This window comes from Sylvia atricapilla, chromosome Z (genome assembly GCF_009819655.1).
Source record: "Sylvia atricapilla isolate bSylAtr1 chromosome Z, bSylAtr1.pri, whole genome shotgun sequence".
NCBI lineage: Eukaryota > Metazoa > Chordata > Aves > Passeriformes > Sylviidae > Sylvia > Sylvia atricapilla.
Window position 1 is genome coordinate 11,721,883 of NC_089174.1, and position 22,560 is coordinate 11,744,442.

The 22,560-nt window shown below is 39.0% G+C and overlaps 1 protein-coding gene across 14 annotated transcripts in view; it reads right to left on the bottom strand.

The window, feature by feature from the left end:
* Nucleotides 1–22,560, bottom strand: part of SSBP2 (single stranded DNA binding protein 2) — a 135,567-nt gene that overhangs the window by 34,480 nt on the left and 78,527 nt on the right. For 10 of the 14 annotated variants that reach the window (XR_010745844.1, XM_066339397.1, XM_066339393.1 and 7 more), the window contains exon 5: nt 10,328–10,417. The exons of the other annotated variants lie outside the window; for them this stretch is intronic. Coding sequence is in view for 9 of the 10 variants with exons in the window: in XM_066339397.1 (XP_066195494.1) it covers nt 10,328–10,417 (90 nt within the window). In the remaining variant the exon portion in view is untranslated. The remainder of the gene's footprint in view (nt 1–10,327; nt 10,418–22,560) is intronic. 14 annotated transcript variants of the gene reach the window in all.

Here is a 22,560-nt window from a genome sequence, read left to right on the forward strand (position 1 = left end):
CAGAACACCTGACATTTAATCTCTTAACTATTTTCACTTTAATTTTCTACTCTTTTTTTTTTATTAGGAGTTTCTGGAATGTCCATTAGGGAGGAACCTCTGCAGGCTTTCATTTTTTACAGCAGGTATCCCTCTCTCCTTGACTTCTTTAGCAACTTCTTCTTCCTCTTCTCTCGCAGCACAAACACCCCTGAACTTACTGGGCTCAGAATACTAGTACTAAATTTAAACCAGTGTCCACAGACCTTGAATTGGTCATTCAGATCTTGTTTCTGAAAGTGAAAATAAAATATTTGCATATTGAAGACTTGGCCATTTCTGCCTGTTGCTTCAGCCTTGTGTAACTCAAAATTCAGCATTTTAAATACACCTTAAATGGATGCTCACACTGAATTGTCAGGAGGACAGACTCCTTATTTGTCTTGGAGTTAAGCTGGAAAAATACTCAATAATGCAACAGGCAACTTTAGCTGTGGGGTGGAAAGAAAACAGAGGGGCTTAAATCAGCTTCTCCAGTAGGAGTTCAAGAACTGGTAGGCATGATAAGGTGTTAGGAAAAGGAGAAAAAAAACCTCCAAAACAAATAAACAAACAAAAACTCCCCAACAATAATAACAACAAACAAACCAAACACAAACCAAACCATGCAAACGAAAAGACAGATAAAAGACTCCACCCAATTAAAAAAAAATACCCACACAAACAAAACCAAACCTCCTCCAAAATCCCTCAAAACTAAAACCAAAAATCAAGACAAAAACAAGCAGGCGACCACAAAAAAGGGGGAAAACCCCAAACTCAGAACAAATCCCAAACAAACCCAACCAACCAAAAAAGAAAGAAAGAAACAAAAAAAAACCCACCCTAACAAAATGTAACAAATAAAACAAAAAAATCCCACAACACAAAAAAAACCCCCACAAAAATTCACACCCAAAAATGAATAAAACAAAATAACAGGCAAGCAAGCAACATCTAAGCCACTGCTGAAATGGAGATGCTGCAACGGCTGTTGACAGCAATATTCTTACCCACAGGTAAGAAATTCGCTTATCTGGCATCACAAAAAGTGTTCTGAAGGCTGCCATCTTGCAGCTGAGAGCAAAGGAAGAAGAACCTTCTACTAAACAGAGTGAAAAAGAAGCCAGAAAGGAAAACCTTTTTGTGTAGTCACTGCAGAATATTTGCATTTACCAATTTACAGAGAAGGTTAAAAAAAAAAAGCCCCAAAACCTAAAAGGAGGAAAATATTAGAATACTGAAATAATAGAGATGACACAAAATAAAACCAAGATGTGAAATGTTAAATTTAATAAGCTTTCTGCTCTTATAGGAACATTTTGTGTTGAATTGTTAGAAGTACTTTAAAGAAAGGCAAGTTCAGGAACTTCAACGATGGTGCCAGATATTTTAGCACTTTTTTGTTATCTCTCTGCTCAAGAATAATCCAGCTGTGTACAGGGAGAGCAAAGGGTATCTCATAACCTGTATCTAATGCAGGTATGAGAGGTGTGTGTGCTGTGCAACATCAAAATCTTGTAAAATCCTGTTTTTCTTAGTTCTCAACACAACAGAAAATAAGTTTTTCAGTGGGAAAGTCTCTGAGAGAACGATTTTGAAGCATAACAGACTCACTGCCCACATTTTGCTGCCAGAAAACGTGATTTTACAGAAAGGATCCACCAGGAAGCGAAGTCCATAAAGGCACAGAGACTGGGATGTTTCTCTGCCAGTCATGCAGTTCCTACTCTCTTTTTCAGTTGTTCAGGAGACTCTAAAATACTATGTAGATTAGCTTTCACTTCCACCTAATAAGTGGTGAAATAAGGAAATCAGAGGGTGATGTTCTGCTAAGCATGACATACTTTAATAAATCTATTGCTTCTTTAATTTGCTTCCCTTCCAAAAGCTGGGAGTGTAATTTACTTCCTTCCACATACAGGTTTCTTGCATTGACATTTTTATCCATTTTTTTTCCTCATACCTTTACATTTATCAATCACATTTTGTCTCACATAAATTTGCAAAATTTACAATAATCCACAGCCCAAAGAAGTAATCCTGAATATTTTAATTCCTATTGAGACTTAATTGACCATAAATATATTGATCACAAATTAAAAATCACATGGTGAGACACAGCTTCACACTTGGTGCGGAGAAGGACTGAAATGGCAATAATTGATTTTTATAACTACAGCACAAACATAAACACCACTTATCCTAGCAGCTGAAAATGGAACCACAGACCTTATTTGTACACACTACAAGTGATCTTAAATTAATTGTGCTGCTGCTTCAGGTGTAAGTACTAGAGAACAGTTCAAGCTGCAAGAGACAAGGCCACATTTCCTCTGGTAATTCTGAAAATGACCCAGTCTTTCCTTCTAGCCATTTAAAAGTTCTAAATGATCACAAGTGAAACAAACTGAAGATTTTTGTTCTCCTCTCTGTTTAAAAATCAGTTGCCAAGTTACACATTCTGCGTAAAATACAGTTCATCTTCACCCTTTTTTGTTTTCAAACTCTACTCTGGGCTAAAAGGTTTGGCATCACTTACTGTTATGATTACTAGTATTAGTATTAGTATCCAAGTGATAAAAAATAAGACTGCTGGCCATTTTTATTTCATTTTCCTATAAGGGTAAATAATATCTTAATATACCTCTTTAAGATTCTTGTGTTTAAGGAAATGCTCTAGCGGTGTTTTACACCTACATTTCCCATTCCCAAACCAAAGGCGGTTTGCCCGCCCATGAGGACCACGGGGAATCATTAAATATGTGTGAATTGAATTTATCTAAGTTACCCTGCAATTCATTTTTCATTGCTTTTAATATTATAGTTTCCTCTGTGATTTTTTTTTCTGGCCTCTCCCTCAGCAGTAACAAATCACCCAAGTTTCAGGACACTGTTTATTAACACATTTTAGTTTTAACCAGCGCTAAACCCAAAATGATTTTTTGTTAAAGTATTTCAGAAACTAAATTTGTTGTTCATTGAGCATCTTGTAGCCTACCAATGCAAACCAAACCAGCTGATTTAATCTATATTATTTTACATAAAAACATATTATTCTCGGCACTGAGAGAGGATTTCTCTCTACATTGGCCTTTGCTGATGAACAAACCCATTTCAATGAGCAAATTCTTCTCTCTGCTTCAGAAAAAGACCCCTAAAAATAATTCCTGTATTTATAGTTTTCTAAGAGCAGATTGACAACTTATAAGTAGCAACAGTAAGAGGTCTGATTTAATTCAGAATACAGAGCAAAAATTTTTTGTTCCTAAATTGAAGAGCTCCTTCCACATCCAGAATTCCAAGTTACAGCAATACCAACTTTTTAAAATAAGTTAAATGTTTTATCCCTGTCCCAAGGAACACCATATGGAAAGACACTGCAACACACACCTTGTTTGCTGTAGAAAAATGAAGAAACATTTCCGTGCTTAGAAAGAAACAAACAAAAACAACCAGAAAAGCCCTAAACAAAACCTTTGGTCCCCAGCTAAATATTTGTCTGGATGCTGAAAGCCAGGTCTGCTTTTAGATGATCTGTAGGAATTGCACTGTTACTACACCTGTGTAACTTAGTGGGGAACGTCATTATCTGAAGCTCAAGGTTTCACAATTGGGAGAGAAAGTTGCTAAGTCCTGCACATGATATTTAAAAGAATTTTTGAGAGATAATAAAATTTTGTAAGAAGTATTACTTACATGAATTTTAAACCAGCTAAATAGCTTTTATATTTATTTTATTAAATGCACATAGAAGGGAAAACTGAGTATTTCCAACATCACAAACCGAAACATCCAAGGTGTATCATCTTAAACCCCCTCAAAAATAAAAATCGCTGCATATTTAGAATTTAGACATCACCAGACAGATGACTGAAAGCATATTCCCCAGACTGATAAACCTGATTATGATACACGGCTGATTCTTTGGAACAGCTGATTAACTCTTCAAGCTGAGCAGTTTTAATTTGTTCCAAAAACTACAAGCATCACAAACATTGCCACAACTGCAGGGTGGGATTACTGAGCCCAGCAGATCCTGGATAACTTTACTTTTTAGAAGTTAAATTTATTGCTGCTATTTAGGGAAAGAAATACAAACAGGAGAAAAATACAAACTACTTATAGATCTTTCTAAATTATAATACCCTCTCACATAGGGCAACAAGTCAAGTAATTTTTAAAAATGGAATATTTACAAATGCAGTGTGATACTGCTGAGGACAAACTGCACATATACCAGTTCTGCAAAGAATTAGACATATAATTTTATGAATTTGAGTATGAGAATCCAAAAATACAATAAAAGTTCTTCCTACTAACACAAATTATATAAACTCAGAGGGAAAATAATCCCCTTTAAAGTATTATTTTCGAAGTTTCTCAAGGCTACCAAAGCTGCTGTCTTTGCTCACAACTGCTTGTGCAGCTCTGGTAACATTTCATTTTTCCATCACGATATTTTCACAATCCAGGTGGTTCTCAAGCCTCTGGCACTTCGCTGTATCTGCCCTCCTCACATATTTTAGCTTTTCAACCCTTCACCTGCAACTGTCCCACTTGCTGCACTGGAATTGAGACCGGGCGTGAACATGAGCAAAATCCATCTAATTTTGCCATTCTGTTACATTTTGTAACTATCTCAGTTTTACAGACAAGTTAATGCTGCAAAGATGGGGAACACAGGAGTAGGGTGATGGATTCTGGGACAGATAATGTGGTGTGGCTACTGGAAGAGGGAAGATAAAATATGAAGAAAATTCTGGAAAACCTGCGGTTTTCCAGAAACAGTGTGAGACTGTGTGAGCATTACGGGAAGAGCTGAAAGAGTTCAAAAGGATTTATAAAGAAACAAAATGTTTTTACACTGACAGAGATACAGATGCTGGTTCTGCACAGACCAAGATGAGCCATAGCACATCCTCAGGCTCCAGCTGTGCCATTCCACAGATGGGACTGGGATTTCTCATTCCCTGCAGAAAGAATAACCCCCAGTGGACAATTCACTCCGAAATGTCTTTAAAGAGCTGCTGGGGGATTCCTCCCTCCTTGTCTTCCTTCCTTTCATTGCTTTAACCAAATGTTGCATTTACTGGGTCTCAAATGCAAACTCTGTTTTTTAAAAATGTGTCATGCCATGACTTTATGGTAAATATGATCAATATTAACTATGAAATAAAATAGAGCCATTTTACAGCCTTACACTTACAAATCCATTTTCTTTTCATGTGTAAGTAGCTCACCATTTCTGCTTCAAAATGCAGAAGATGCAGGTTACTAACTTTTAGTTTGCTGACTTTGATTATTCTCACTTACCTAAATGATAAACTTTGATTTATATTTATTTACATATGGAAGATATATATTTGTTATATATTCATATATAACCAATATAAATGTTTGTTTATATATATATTTATATATACCTATATATTAATTTTCCTGCCTAGCTATTTGAGATATATCTTTATATCTCAAATAGTAACACTAGGTAGGAAAATAAAGTCCTTTTTGCCCATGTGCCTTACTGTAATAATGCTCTTCTGAAGCAGTAAGTCAGCTCTACTATGGCAAACCAGGCTAAAAATAATACTTGAGAATAATATGGATTGAGCTAAAACAAGCACGAGCAGCTGCCACTAGATGGCAAAGCAGGCTCACATTACTTTGCAGAGCTGGATTTGGGCTGGGTTTTTTTCCTTCTCCTTTATGTAAGAGGAATATGTAACATTTGTATTTCAAACATGGTGTCGACACTTCTCTCCCATGCCATTTCAAGTTTATCTGGTTGTTGAGTTTATCTGAAGTTGGTGAATGAAGTCAACCACTTGAAAAGCCCTTTAGAAAACAAGCACCACAGAAATAATGTTTAGTGGTAAGTTGAACTTGAAGAGATTTTAACAAATATGCTGAAAAAAGTAATTTGTTTAAAAGAAAGGGCACTACATTTATGTGTGAAAAGGTACAGACAAGTGTTAGAATTTGACTTTTACCAGAATTACCAAATAAATAAGTGAACTGTCAATTGTAAGATAACCTGTTTCCCCTACAACTCACAGCTGGTGTCTCAGGTGAGTGCCTCTAAAGCCAGTCATGCTCCTCACACAACCAAACCTTTGGACAGCCATGGAATAGAGGACCTGAGTACAACTGGAGTTTAATTAAACACACATTTAAGTGTTTCTTGTAATTGCAGTGCAAAAGCAGCAGCCAGGGCCAGACTCTGGGCAGTGCTGGATCAAGTGTCAGTAACTTGGATAACCAGTGGAAGGTGTCCCTGCTCACCTAGGGGTGGAACAAAAGGGGCTTTAAGGTCCCTTCCAAACAATTCTGTGCTGCTTTGTTTTAAACTCTGCATTTAGGAGTGCTAAAACTGAAAATTTAACTAAAAGGCAAATAAAATCCTGAGAAATCAATAGTTTACATTCTGCCTAAAAACTCCAAACACCTTAATGAACATGTGTTCCTAAACTGCCCTCTGGCCTCTGCTCATTTGCTTACTAACACCAACATTGTCCACAAGGATTAAATAAATGGTCTGTAAAAACACAAATTTAACATCTCTCAAATTGTTTAGATGCCTTAAAACATCAGTGAAGAGTGGGATGGAAATGGTCCTCAGTACCTGAAGAGAGCAGCAGTTGCACCTGCAAGGCTGGATGTGCAAATCTGAAAGCCTCTGAATTCTGTGACCTGAACTTCTTTGATCACAAGTGGAAGATTTAACTCACTCAAAATGGGTTTCTAAGAGCCTTGGGTAAAGCTGTGGCTGCTGACATCATATACATCCATGAATGTTAGACCCAAAGGTAATTACGTATTATTATTTTATTCAGTCTTTTGGCTGCTCAATTACTATGACAGCATCAGTCAGGGCTCCAGAACCAGGGACAAAGAGCATGCTGATATCCATGACTGGCCATATAATGAAACTAACAAATTATATAGATTAAAAATGTCTAAAAATGACACAGGAAAATGTCCCAAATAACTTTTTATTATCACAGTAGCTAAGTGCTTTCCTCATGCCCAGGATGTTATAGATGGGAAAACTGGAAAAGGATGAGCTATTTCCAGACTTAAGCTGGGGCTGATTGGGCATTTCAGATATGTATAAACAAGTTCATCTCACCTCTATGCAATCTAGTATGGTTTAATGACTTCTGTTGCCTAAAGCAGCTGTTTGGGTTGTACTATTTAGAGTTAAAGAGTCCTGTATAGCAGAACTGTTGTGCCCCACACATTAGAGTGTTGCTGCTAATGAACCAAGAACAAGTTCATTTTCTGTTTCACACCAAGTTATTTCCATTGTCCCACTGCTGCTTAGACTGAGAGAAGATGAGAACAAAAAGTATGTGTCTACGAACTTAAAGCCACATTCCAACACAAACACACCAGCGGAGGAAACTGAGGCACATCCTCACTCCACATAAACAGACTTTTCAAATTTCACTTTTAACAGTGCAAACAATTTCTCTTAAAAAAACCCAAAAAACAAAACACAAACTAAACCAACCAACCAAACAACCCCCACAAACAAACAAACCCCAAAACCTTATTTATTTGATGACAATATCTGTGTACAACTCTATCACCTTCCCTGCACTGTGCCATTTTTCTGGACAGTCAGCACTGCAGTGATCATCATCCCTCATGTGAACTGAAGTACTAAAGTACAGCTACAGAGAGATACAAGACAAATTCAGCTGCTGGCTTCAAAACCACTACCTCTGTGGACCAGGCATGAAATGCCACAGGTTGCTAATTAACATCAGTGCTAATGGTCCACTTGCACAAGAAAAGCTCATTTTACAAAGAGAAGAGTTTACCACATACCATCTGAGAAACAACAATTCTCCTGTATTTCTCTACCTCCATATGCTATACTAGGAGTCTGCATTATCTTTTAAAAATAGAATAGATTTATTTTCTTCTATAGAAAAGAAATGTCTCAAAAATCATCTTAGAAGTCAGCAGTGCCTACCAAAAGCAAAGCCTGTTGTGTTTCTTCATTCCCAGCACATTTCCTCCCCTGGACTGTGACATTCCCCTGCTCTCATGAGAACCCACTGCAGCAGTGAAGACCCCACTTTGCTTATGTCCCTGTGAGTCCTCAGTGCCCACCCAAAACACGAGTGCAAAAGCAAGAGGAAAGAAATTACTTCAAATCATCTGTGACCTCTGAGTTCTGCAAGCAGAGCTGGCAGCTGCTGGCTGTCAGCAGCTTCAGTTCAGCCCAACCTAAACAACCCCTAAAAGCAACAACAGGCGCCCTTACCATCCCAGGGTGACCTTCCAGATAAATTTTGGGCTAAAGGAATTAAAACGTTATGAGGCCTTTGTGGAGCAAAGTCTCAGTGCACTAAATATAGATACAAGTACTTCTCTCCTGCTCTGCCCATGTGGTCTGACTCTGGAGAGCAAACTGTTAGCTGTCATAATCCAGGAGTAAGGGGCAAGTCTCAGCTCCAAACTGCTGTGGGAAGAAGAATGAGGGTAGCCAGCTCTCAGAAAAGACAGAACCTGTTCTCTGTGGTTTTACACTGGAATCGGAGGAATTGAGTGAGAGGATGGAGAAACAGCCTGTCCAGGTAAAGGTCTACCAGAACAGTGACACCCATGAAGGAAGGAGGAGGTTTTCACCATGAGTTTTCCTTTCTTTCCTGTAATTTCACGTTTATTTCACAGCAGCAGATGATGCCCCTCCATTTTCAAGTTTCACACAGGCTCTGTCTGCCAGCACATTTTCTTGTCCTGGGGCAAGTTGACCTTGGTGAGGCTGAGCTCTGAAGAAGGTTTCAGAACCTGGCACCAAGTGCTGCCTGATAACACCCACTGCAGCAGCAGGGCTGTCTGCACTCACAGCCTCAAGCACCTCAGGCTCTCACTGGGATGGAACCCTCTGGATTTTGGCTTAGCTCCCCTCGCTGGGATTGCTCCCAAACACATCAATGCACCCACTATCACACCTAATTTCCAAACTAACAAGTATTCTTAAGTACACAACTATGCAAGAATTACTAATGTCTTGAAAAATGTTCCTTTTCACTCTCAGACCTCACAAAAAGAGCAGGATGATGTTGTGGCTTCAAGCCAGACTCAAGCCAAATACTGGCATACAATGGGATTTTACCCACACTGAACCTTCTATCAGCTTGTCTTTCTTACATCTTCAAATATCTGGAGTGGCTAGAAGTCTATTCACACTTCTAAAAACAAAACTCCCACATCCTCCTTCTGTAAAACCTTTAAAATAGTTACTTCTCTCCTCTGTACTTCACACATTCGTCCTATCTGTGCCCCTTCCCCATCCTAGTAGTCATCATAGACAATAACAAAAAAAGTTAATTCCTCTGACATCACAACTGAAGTGGGAGGCTGAAGTAAAAAAAAAAAAGAAAAAAAAAAGGTGAAATATTGATATAATCTAAAAATTAAGACAAAAATAATGTGCAAAAGAGCCTACCTAACCAGCTGTTCAAAGCACTAAAAACAGAAATAAAATAATTAAAGAGTTCTGCTAGCTCCCAAGAATTTTGTGACTGGCAACAAACAGATATTTTCCGCTTCACTTCCAAGTATCTTTTCATTCATGTAATACAAATCAAGCATCAGTTTGCCACTGTGCAGGAAAACAACTGAGTTTTGGTGAGGAGGAGATGTAAGCCCAGCCTGGGGAAAATGCAGCCTCGGGTCACAAACACCACACTGGGCTTGCACTAAAATGTCATTTCTTCCACCATCATGTCCTGTGCTGTTACAGCCCAAAGTGCTAAATAGGTGCTTAACACCACTTAGGACAAAACTGAGCAGAAGCAGCACATGGTCTAAATCCCTGACTTAACTTTTTTAGGCACTGGGGCTGAGATCTTCAAGGTGCAGGGCAATGCTCAGTGGGACATTCTGCATTGCCCAGGCAGAATTCCCACAGAAGGTCCAGAATCTGCTCTGTGGCTTTAGCACAGAGCTGAACACAACCAACAACGTTCTGAGTTTAAAATTTCCATAGAATGTTATGTATATTATCATAAGAAATTATTTTAATATTGTACTCAAGCATTTTTGATCTCTGCTAAAACCCTGGCACCATTTCTTGTTCTGTGCTCCACTATTTCATAAATTAAATACTTGTCACTCAGGTCCCTTCCTTCCCACCTGTCCACTTCTGTCTAAAAATAAACTCTCAAATATTGCACCATACAGTGAGACATATTTCAGAACAGGACCTTTTCTACAGACTTGCAAACAGCATTACAGAGGATTTTCTATCCTAAAATTCCTGTAATCATAATTTTTTTTTTCTGAATACCTGAAAAAACCCCGGTGGTACTGGACCTACTGGCATGCCATCTCCTGGGGGAATGTTTCCTAGCACTGGGCTGGGAGCTGCTGCAGCACTCTGAAAAGAACAAAGGGAGAATAAACCTTTGTCATTGCATGGTAGGCATGAAAACCCTCGCCCCCCAAAAAACCCCAAACCTGACCAAAGTGCAGAAAGTAATTCTCTGGATATGTCATTATGCCATTGTTTCATCTGAAGGTAAATTAAAATAGTTTAGCCTTTTGTCTATACAAGTACCATGGTTTGTTGAAATAACAAATGTATGTTGAGGGGAAGGGTGCAGAGATTGCACAGGCCAATTAGACAAATCCTGACAAAATCGTAAAAATGTTGTATCTGAGTGTCTCTATACGCACCAATGTGAATGAAACTTGCATACTTCTTCTCTTATGCATATGAACAGTCTCACACATGCACAAGGATATACACAGAGCATAAAGAAAGTAATTTATGCATTTTATCAGCAGTTTCTAAGCACTTTAAAGATAATTTCAGCAGCCTGTAATATTTTTCCAGAACAACAAGCTTCCAAACAGGGCTCTGTTATAAACAGTACAAGAAGGGACGCTCATGATTCTGCCAGTAATGCTCATGATTTTACCAACCCCAAAATAACCACCATGACAAATTAGAAGAATTCAGGTTACATTTTTGGAAGGGGAAAGAAAAAAGGGATTTCTAAGGAGTGAATCAGAGGATGAAATTAGTTACCTTTGCAAATCCTTCAGCTGGAATAAGCGAGTGAAGAATATTGCTCCTGGCAATTTACAACAGGAAGATTGTCACAGAAAAGAGAAGCCAAATGACTTCTGTTGTCATGTGTTGGAACCTCAATTACTTTTAATTTCTAGCATTCATCCTTCCTGCAACATGTTTCTGTAGTGTATGAGGCTGAATCACCTATAAATGCTCAGAATCTTGTGTGAAAGTACTGAAGCACACAGAATGTTCCCAGACCCACAGGCAGGTTACTAATGACCAGCCAAAGCCTGCCCTGCAGAACACACAGATATTAAATTATCACTCTATTTATCGTGCACTCAGACTCGATATCCAAAAGACGCAGATGTGAATATTGCATTTCCAGGTGTTTGGCACAATACCTTGAAAAGGCAAGAATAGTGCTGGAAAGATCTGAAAACTGGAACAAAAGGAGGGATGATCTTTTTCAACCAAGCAGAAAGGAAACATTCAGTTAATCACCACAGATTCCTTCAATGGATTAAGCTGTGTTTTAGAATTAAAGTTCTGTGCAACCAGCAGCAACATATTTAGCATCCAAGCTCAATGTTCTTTAGAGAAGTCTGGAATGTATCACTGAAATAAAAAGTCTGCAAAAGGTGTTGGTTTTCAAAATGAGTGCAAGGCCTTGATTCATTAAAAAATCCTCTAATAAAGGGTATCATCTATGCAAGGATCAGTGCTAAAACACTGTAGAATTGCAGCCGACAAGGGAAGCCAGCCAGGTGAGCTGGATGCAGCAAACACTTTGGAATCATAACCACAAATCATGCAGGGGGAGGCCACCACAGAGAAGCCAGAGCAGCTGGGAAGCTGTGGACAAAAAAGATGGTGCTCTGCCAGCCACTGCCACTCATGTCAAATAATTTTTTACTATCATCTCCATTTCCAAAGGAAAACAGGAGCAAAAGCTGTTGGTTTGTTGTTTGAGGTTTTTTCAAGGAAAGATGAGCTCTTTAAGCATCAGTGTGCAATAAACCCATGACAGGCACAGTCTGAGTAGAGCATGTTGGATGCACATCTGCAGGTACAGGTTTTCTGGATGAAGGATGACAAAAACAGCACCACTGATGGAGAAAATCGATGATATTAAAAGCCTGAGCATCTCCAAATGGCCCAAAGAGCCTGAATTGCAGTGGCTGACCAAGGAGGAGCCGCCCACTGAAGGGGCAATGATGTGCTCTATTACAGCACCATCATTCCTGAGTGCCCTGGGCTAAGCCACCTCACTTCGCCATGGGATTTGCCAGCGGCAATGGGATGTGTCTGTTCCCTGCCAGGTCCTTCAGGTCACAGGGGAGGAAACAGGCCCTTAAGATGAAGAGTTCCCACAGGGATACAGTAACCTGCTGCTGACAAGTTCATGCTCTTTCCCATTTGAAAATTATTTTTTTAAAAATAAAATGGCAAAATCAGTTAAAAAAAGGAAGGGGAGGGCGAAATAATGACTATTCCAAAATGGAGGGAGAAAAAAATTAAAGTCATAACTGTTAGCCATTTATTGTCCTAAAAAGGCTTTGTAAGAAATATACCTAAAAATAGCACTTTCATAATTGTCTCATAGAGGTGGGTTTTTTCCCCCTATTTCTGCTTCTCCCCTGGCACTGACAGCAGAGGAACACAGCTTCCCTGGTGAATCACCAGGAATTGGCAGGGAGGGACTCGATGTTACAGGCGTCCTGCAACACTCTCACATGTTACAGAAAACTCCATTTTTACCCTTCATTATGCTTCATTGAGGTTATTTTTCTGTTTTCATGTTTGTTTGGGATTTTCTTCCCTGATGGGCAATGAAGTCCCACAGCCAGAAATAAAGTATTTTCAGTGTTTTGGGTATATTACATTTTCTAGCTTATGCTAAATAATGAATCTTTTAAGAACTTGTACCAGGTAGATCAATAAACAAACCTACAACTGCTGCATGGAAATATTCTTATTTATTCTACCCTGATGAATTATTCATTCTTTTTCCACATCCCATAGCAAACCATGGCCTCCTTTTGCATGCCTTACAAGTTGTTCATCATTTATATTTCCATTAGTTTGACATTTTAAATATTTGCAAATTGCTTTCCCTGCTTTTCATAAAAAGATGAAATTGGAAAATTTAGATGGTATAAACTATTTGTATAGCAGCTTACCTCCTTAAAAATGGAAATCTGTATTTGCTTTTGTAGCTAAAATAATGATTTTATACTAATGAATTTATAATAATTTACAATTATTAATTAAAACTGTGTACTTGAGTGAAAGTTATTATGGTCATTCCTTCTCTACCTAAGCTAGTCTTGGCAATGCAAAAAAAGATTATTATAGTAACTAATAGAACTAGCTCTGGTTTAGGATGGATTTTATAATAAAGAAATCACAAAGTAAATAAAATGTAAAGTAAAATAATTTAGCTATTACACTAGTACAGTATCTGAAGTATAAAAATCCAGAGATAAACCTGCAATGCTCATTTTTGACACAATCCCAAGAAGTGGCTGATGAGGGAAGCTTACTAAGAATTTCATTTGAACCCAAAAAGTGCTCCAAATACATGATTTGACTTTATAAAAATCCTCACCTGGCTCTTTCTTTAACCAAGACATTCAATTTCAGGTATTTTGGTTAGAGTAAGACTTCCTTATTTTTATCCAAAGTTAGCAGTTTATCACACCTTACTAAATTTGTCTACTCCAGGGAGAGTTCTGTTTTTAAGAAGTCTCACTGAAGGCAAATGATGTAATCTACTGGATGATGGTGGGGAGGAGTTGGACTCTACAAATAAAAGTGTTGGACACTCAATTCCCTCATCACCTCACCCTCTTCCACGTCAACCCTAAATCTACTCTTACCATTTAGGAATATAATGTTTTCATATATTTTTACAAGCAACCAAAGCATGTTGTCTCCAGACAAAGATATTCTGCCATGGATGGTACAGAAGCAATCAGCTGAACTGGAGGAGAAAGGATCAATATCTCAGGATATCTTTATATACAATGATATTGGCTTAATGAAACAAATTGAACAGTGAATGTGGAATGTGAAGGACAAGGCAGGGAAACCACAGCCAGATTTGAAATGCTGGTGAGAGCAGCAAAGTCAGAAGGAAAAGCAGAAAATGTCAAAACTTTAAAAATTGCCTTTTTTTTTCCCCCTATTTTTTCTTTTTTTCCTTTTCTTTTCTGGGGACAGGATAAATATCTGGTACATTAACTCAGGAAATTATGGAAAATAAGGAATTTTAATATAGTTGTTGGTTGTTTTCTTCCTGGAAAGACAAGCAATGGATGTTTACTATTTCCAGTCATATTTACCACATGTTTTATTTCTGGTCATTGATAGCTTTGAAGTGCCAGACATACTGCAGCCAGAACCATAAAAAATTACCAAATTTCCTTTTGTAAACACTTCAACTTGTAACTACCAAGTGTTTCTAAGACATCGGCTGGTTCCTGTAACAGACCTTCCCTATTTCTACCCATCACAAATTTAAAAGTATTAAAGGAACTACAATGATTAACCACTATCAACATCCTTGTTTTCTCCAAGATGGAAAATAAAACTACTCATCACTCTAAACAACAAAATAAATAAAATTCTAAAAATTCCCCCCAACACTTTAAATAAGTCTCTGTGCCTTTTACAAAGCCTTTAAACACTTGGCTGTACGTCAAGAAGCCAAATCACTCACACTGAGCAGCCTTGGTTTACTTAACACAGATTGGAAGGTCAGGCCCAAAAAACACTGAAAGAGGCAGGTAATTTGAAAGATCTGGATCATGAGACCTAATTAAATCCTCACGTAGCTCCACTGATATATATTTGTCTAAACTGCCTAATTTCTGTTGTGTAATAGGAAGGCATTCACAAGACAGCACAAGTCTGAGAAGTGTAATTGTGGAAGGTCATTCCTTACAACCTCTCAGTCTTCCTCCAATCCCAGCTCCCTATGGTTTCATCTGGACTCTGGTATTTTATTTCTCTTCATTCCATCTTATTTATGGGTAATAAAAAATAATAAAAAATAATGATGCCATCAATGCAAACGAAAAAAAATCACATTTAATCCTTTTCTTGGAAAGACAAAAAGAGTTGTACCAGCAGTTAGGAAAGACGAGACCTAGTGATGATGATGATGATGATAATGATGACGATGAAGAAGGTGCCCATTGAGACTTCACCCATCCCTATTCCCCAAAAGATAATTCTACCCCCAGACCCATCTCACTCCAGCAAAACTTCCCCATATCTAAAGCGGGATCACAGTTTGTATCCCAGTGCCCAGTCTGGGGATTTCATCCTGCTTAGCTGAGACAGAGAAATTGCATTACAGTGCTGAAAAGTGGCTACTGGGTTGGAATATAAATTAATTTTGAGGAATGCTTTATTATCAATGAATAAAAGGACTTCAAATTCCTGTTAAAAGACAGCATTTCCATCCTGCCTCTAAGCTGCTGCTTCTTGGATTATTTAGAAGATAATTTCCAGACAAGATTTTCTCAAAACTGTGGTTATAAAGAAAAGTTATTTAAAAGAAACCTTCATTATTTCCTGGAAGTTAATAAAATCAGTACTATGAATAGGCATCAATGGACCATTCACTGAAAAAAAGATGCAAGAGTAATTTGTGTTGTAGATATGGAAATAAACCTATGATATTATTTTGAATTTCTGCCCATTCTTCTGGGTTATTTTTTTTCCAAAACAGACCTGTAGTGAGAAGCAGAATACCCAGCTTTCCCCCGTTAAGAGAATCACAAAATCACAGAATGAACTAGGTTGGAAAAGATCTTTGAGATCATCAAGTCCAAGCTGTGACCCAACACCTTCCACATCAACCAGGCCACAGCACCGAGTGCCACATCCAGCCTTTTTCTGAACCCCTCCAGGGATGGTTACTCCACCACCTCCCTGGACAGACGATTCCAGTGCGCAACCACTCTCTCAGTGAAGTTCTTCATGAAGATCCAGAAATGATACTTCAGACAATGCTTCCAGCCCATTTTCTGTGAAGGCGAGGGCACTCATTTGAGGTGAATTCCCACGTCTATGTTTCCCAGCCAGGTGCATCTTTGTGCAGGACCCTCCTAAGCTGCAGCAGCACCAGCAGCACCAGCAGGAACTACCAGGCTGCTGACAACAAAGGCACTTGAGGACACAAAATGCTGCTGTTGAAGCCTGGAGCCGAGTTGCAGTGATATTTCAACAAAATAACTTCTTTTCCAGAAGCGACACTTACACCCCTCCTCCAGACTCCCTAGAGACTGAGGCAGCTTTGCTTGGCAGCTGCAGAATCCTCTGCACGTTCCACGCACTGCCCTCCTCCTGTTTCCCTCCAGGATCAATGCAAGGGCCACTGCAGACCACGGGTTTGACCCCTGCCCGCCGCAGGAACATGTTACTCCTAACACAGGGGGATGTTCAGCCCCCACCTCACACATTCTGCCTCCAGCTGGATTTTTAAATTCCAGATATTCCCTGTGCTCAAGACACACCATGCTGCACAAAGGGGGCTGATCACTGCTCATCCTTTCCTTGTTCTTCCCCAGCACATTCGTCCATTTTTTTCCACACTCTACAGATAATTCATGGTTGGTACAATTGTGGTAATTGGACTAGTTTGACAAGACTTTCTCATACCCCAACTTCCCCTAACAATTAAGTGGTTGGAACGGTGTCTTTTAATCATTTAATTAATCTAATTGTTAAACCCACTTTATTTTCCAAAGATTTTAGGATTGCCAGAGTATTGTATCCCAGTTCTTATGGCCCAGCACTCCACACAAGTCAACTGCTTTTCCATTTTAGGAATATAGTGATCATTAAGATGAAAGTTTTTCTGTATCTCTCTATCCTTTCCAAGTTATGAAACAAATGAACAAATATGCTGTGAGCTGAAAGACTAAAATTTGATTATGAAATGCAAAGTAGCCTGGTTTGGGGTTATCCTCAGGTCGCCTGGGAGTGATTCAGCAATGCTGGCAATATATGCACAACTTCAGAAAGGAAAATACACCAAAAAGTCCTCAGTAATTCCCTCACAATTCAAAATGGGTTTTTGTCTCCATGTGTAGCTGACTGGAAAAGTAATATGCACAAAGAGCTAAATTTTACTTCAGAAGGACCTGAACTACAGAATTTACCTCATGATGAAAATGCTTTTCTGCTTCTCCAAATTCTAAAAAACTGTTCATTTGGTTGTTCCTGTCTGGACCTTCATGTCATGAAAATTCCTCTTTAATAACCATTTACTAAAATACCAACCACGGATACGTCTCCACTTTCCAAGTCTGTGCTCTGTAAGTTATTCCTCTGTCCAAAAAAGTGAAAATGTGACTTCACACAACTGTAATTCTGACAGTCCATTTTCATAGATAAAACTTACTGAAGCATCCATTTGGAGGTTTTACTTGAACATTAGCTCCATTATCAACGGAGTGGTACGTAACATGTAACACAGTACACACTTTAGAGTCCCTAGACTAAATTTCATTGCTTTAAAACCAGTGGCATTTCTTGTGTGTTCAGGTCCTGATGAATAAATATTTAATTCCCTAACAAGTATGTGTTAATTTGAAGAAAAATAGGATAAATTTAAAACTCATGGAAAGCTAGCCTCCAAAGTATCTCATTTTTCTCATATTGCCTGAATGCCTATCTTTGGATAAATGTAACTTGATGAGCAGAGAGTTAACACCTCAAAGTGCTAAACCAGAATTAGGCACTGTGCTTATGGAGACCTCACATTTTCATGCTGATGATTATATGCTATAAAGGAGTTACAGAGAGTAGTCAATGAACAACAGCAGTCCCCCAGCCCGCCCCACAGGGCACCAGAATTCAAGACATTTTTATCCATCCAACCATGCATCCCTCCTCCACAGACTGCAGAGGCAGAGCAGGGCTCTGTTCTCCAAGGACCTCCAAGTCTTTTGGATGACCTTCTGAAAAAAAACCAAAACAAACCACCATAATTCCCTTTCTTTGGGAATTTGATCCAAGAAAACCAAGCCTGTGAGTGCCCAGCATGCACCCCAGGGCTGTGGAGGGCTGGGGCAAGGAGAAAAAGCCCTGCCAGGAAAAACCCTGGCTCCAAACATGACCAAATTCGCTGGTCCCTTAGTCACACAGCAGAGTAGGTGAACCTGTCTCAGGTGGCTCCTCCTCAGGGAACCAATTATTTTTCACCCCGTGGTGTGAAAATCCATAGCAGTGGTAATGAGAACTTGAATCTTTCATGGTTAACTACCTCCTACAGCTCTTAAGCACACATTCAAAATCTTATTCTTCTGTTTATTATATTATTATTTGAGTTTTCAGGTGGTGCTCACACAGACACTGAAGGGATGGTGATCCATGCACAGCTATTCCACCTGGCTGGTCCATGGACTACCGGGTCACCCACATAGAAAACAGCAACACTGACAGTGTATTTAAAATACATCATGTTATACAAGAAACAAGATTCAGAATTCAGCTGATGCAAGAATGACTACTGAAACTTCTGCTTCACCGCATAACTCTTCATTGCACTTCATTAAAAAAAAAAAAAAAAAAAGAAAAAAAAGAAGATCAGCTAAACCCAGGAATAAGGTATGAAAAATTGCTTTCATAAACAGTGTTATATATGCACAGATCGCATATAGAAACGGACTGGGTTTAAATGAGAATTATGTGTATTAATCTTCACCAAAAATGCACATTTTGCAGGGAAGGAGCAATAAAGTCAAGCAGGTATAAGCTCCTTTGTTTATATAAATAAATCAGATCACATTACACTGATCCAAAAAAATGCAAGCCTGTTTTCCCAAGGTCTGCGAATGCAGACCTGTCAGGGTCACCTTCACCTCAGCACTGTGTCCAAGATGGCCTAAAACACCAGAGATTAATGTGAGCACTTAGTGGTTGCAATAATCCATATTTCACTATATATAAAAAACTGGCTTCCTCTTCAGCTAACACAGTGAGGCTTACAGAAAGGAAAGTACAGACAGATCCAGTTCAACTCTGTTATTTAAAAACATTATCTACAGGAGTGCAGCAGTCACCCATGTGCCACTTAAACAGCTCCTGACCCACAATGTCTTTGGAATTAAGTTTATGTTCAGGTTAAAACACACCAGAATGAGAACTACATAATATACAGGCTGGAAACAAGAGAAAATGAGAATTGAAGTAAATTTGAAGCATTCTCTGCATACTAAACTATGATAGAGGCATTTTCCAGGAGGAGGAAAATGTGGCTTTTATTGGCACTGCTCTAAATAACAGCCAAGGCACAGAACTCTGAAGCTCCCCCATTCCACCACTGCCTCTTCTTCACTTTTAATTCCAAGCCTTCCAATCCCTCAAAACAACCCCTGCCTTTTCACTCTCTGGGGACTGCGGCCCATCACACAAAAATAAGCAGGTTTCTGCAGGCAGAGGGTCCCAGGGGAGAGATATTTGTGCTTCCTATGAAAGTTGACAAAACTTAAGTGTTAAGTAACAGTGGATAATTGTAGTATTTCATTTAACTGCCTCATCTACCCCAATAGCCTGCATAGGGCAAGTGCTGATGAAAGCAACTGCAGATGCCGGGGATGGCAAAGTTTCTTTCCTGCAATTACCACAGAGGTGCTCACCTGTGTGCTTGATGTCCCTTGTGCCTCCAGCTTCATGTGAAATGAACAGAAAACACTTATTTTCCCTGCAAGTACCATTGCATGGAAGGGACTTTCCAGGATCTGTTTTCCAGAAAACCCCCTTTTTTCTCATTCCTTGTGATTACCATTTGCACGGATATTTTACTAATCAAGATCATACACATCAAAGGCTGTTTTTACTTTTTATGCACTCAACTTGGTACCTCTTTAAAATGTCTGGAGATTTTCATTCCTACCCAGGTGTATTTCATCTGCTGCATAAATAAAATGTTATCATTCTAGCCTGAAAATCCAAGAGAAAGGTGCAAAGTTTGTATAGAAAGAATCAAGGGGTTATTTTTCCCTTAGTGGACCCACTTGGGTGCTATTCCTGTATGAACTTGTGTTTGCAGCACAATTTGTGCAATTGTATACATAGCAAAATTCACATTTAGCACACCTACTTCAGATTGGTGAAAGTCTAGCTAGAGCAGACTGCATGAAACAACTTGTAATTTTGAGACTGAAAACCACCCTAAAACACAGTACAATGTGTGAAAAGGTGACAAATATATGAGTTTAAATATGTATACAATATGAAGCTTGAAAAGAGTTTTTTACTTCTCAGGCTAAGGTAACATTATCACAAACTGTTATCAGCCATAGGAATGAACTTGTACAAGTTTTTCAATTATTTTTAAAATCCTTCTTTTTGCCCAGAACAGTGTGTGCATTTTTAGCATGACAATGACAAAGGCTCACTTGATAAAGCACTGCAAAAGAAAAACCCAGTGTCTCATTACTTTTCTCAGTGTAATTGTTAAATCCTCCTCATCCTTAACAACCCTCAACTCTACTAGTGCCTATTCCAGTGGTGTTCCTCAAGCACTCAAGTTTTGAGTGTATTGGTTATTTTGGAGCAGGAAACAAGGCTTTAAAATGAAATAAAAAGTATTTTTTCTGCAACACAGTGCCAAGAAAAAAATTACAGGAGGCAAGGAAAGGCTGCTTGATGTTTTCCAGTTTAAGCTGTGCCATGGCTGGGACATGAAGAGAAAGATGTGTGGTACCTGCAGGGACACTCGGGGCACTCCCCAAATCCCAAACCTGACGAGGCTCTGACCCAGCCAGTCACACCAATGCTTGGAGAATGTTTTTGGGGTGACCTTTGGGGGTCTCACGAAGATGGGAGGATGAGGAAGGTAAATGCAAATGCTCCCATTAGTGCAGTTCTTAGTCACCTCCATCCCCGTAATTAAAGATGAAAGGGCAGAAAGTTCAAAATCTGACGGCAAAGGGCATCTTAAAGCTGTCCACAGGTCTCAGAATCCTTGTAACCAGCATTTCACTCCAGAGATGAGAATGCTTTGCACAGGCAACCCTCCCCCATGCACTTTTTAGGCTGTTGCTTTTGGCTGAGGCTGCTGCTACAACAGGAAATAAAAATTATATTACTCAGGAAGGAAGCTAATGAGTTTCCCCTCCCCCAAACGCCATTAGACACTTCCTGAATAAAGGAGAAGCACATTAATATAAAGAATGGCCCTACGTGAGCAACCAGGGGCCGAATAGCTCCCGGATTAAAGCTGAATTCCAACTCTGGATGGACCAGGAATACCAGGTCAGCTGCCCCGAGGCACCACTGCACTGCCTGTGCCTCCTCCATCCTGCGCTCAAACCACCCAAAATCAGCCATGATTTCATCACTTCCTCTGGGAGAACATGCCAGGAGATAAAGCAGCTCCTTGTAAGGAGTGTTTTCCATGTGCTTACTCTGTTCATTTTGGTTTACTGTTCTGAATTTAAGAGGCAGTTTCATAAAAGCCCAAATCTGGGCTTTTAATATTTGGTTTGTTTTGGTTGTTCTTTAGACTGAGGGATTTCCCAATCTGGGAAATATTCAGAGGCCAAAAAATAAACAAAATACCCAGTGCTAGATTCATAGAAGCTTAGTGACTGACCCTGCTGTGTTACTAACATTTAGCACTATTTTAAAGATGCAGTAGCTTTTTCAGTGATCAGAATCTAAATATTTTTGTGTCAGTATTAAACACTTGTGTCAAAATCATCAAATTTTTCATGTAGTTCATCTGTATTACTTTGGACTGTAGTTACCTCAATTCATTCTCGGCATGTTGGTTATTTTTAAATCAAGTTACAGTAAGTAATTTTAGGAGTAGCTCCCCAAAAATGTAAGTGAGTACCATCGGAACTTAAAAGAAAAATGCACAGGAGGGAAGTTTTGTACCTATTTTCAATCTTCACAGGAGCAAACCTTCCCAGCAAAGGAGCACCAAACAAAAAAATGAATTTATTTTAGAGCTATTCAGCACGAGCTGGGCTTTTTTGACCACCCCAGCACGACCAACAGTGACTGCTGCAGCACTTGGAAAATCTGCGTCTTTGCTTTGACTTATTCTGCTCTCGCTCCCTTTTCTTTCCTAGCCAACAAATATCTTGTTTTCTTGTCTTCTTTAGGCTCCTCCCAATTTTTCAATCAATCAGCTCTTTTTTTAACCTCTTTTGATTTACAAAGTTGTGATGACTTGGTGTGAGTCTGGAAAAATTAACCACATTTTTGAGTTTAACTCATACTGACAAAAATGAATGGGGAATAAAAGTGTCCCTCCTGGTATCCTGTCTCTGCCACAGGCACAGTCCTCATCCAAAAAGATCAAACTAATGAGAATGGAGGGATTTCCTGCCAGTTTCTCCAGCTTCTCTACATTGTAACACCTTCTGTATCTAAACTATGGCTCAGAATTATTTTACGTGCCAATCAGAGAGTTTTAATTTCAGACGAGACCTAAAGGCATAGAAAACAAAATAATTAAAAGTGCAACT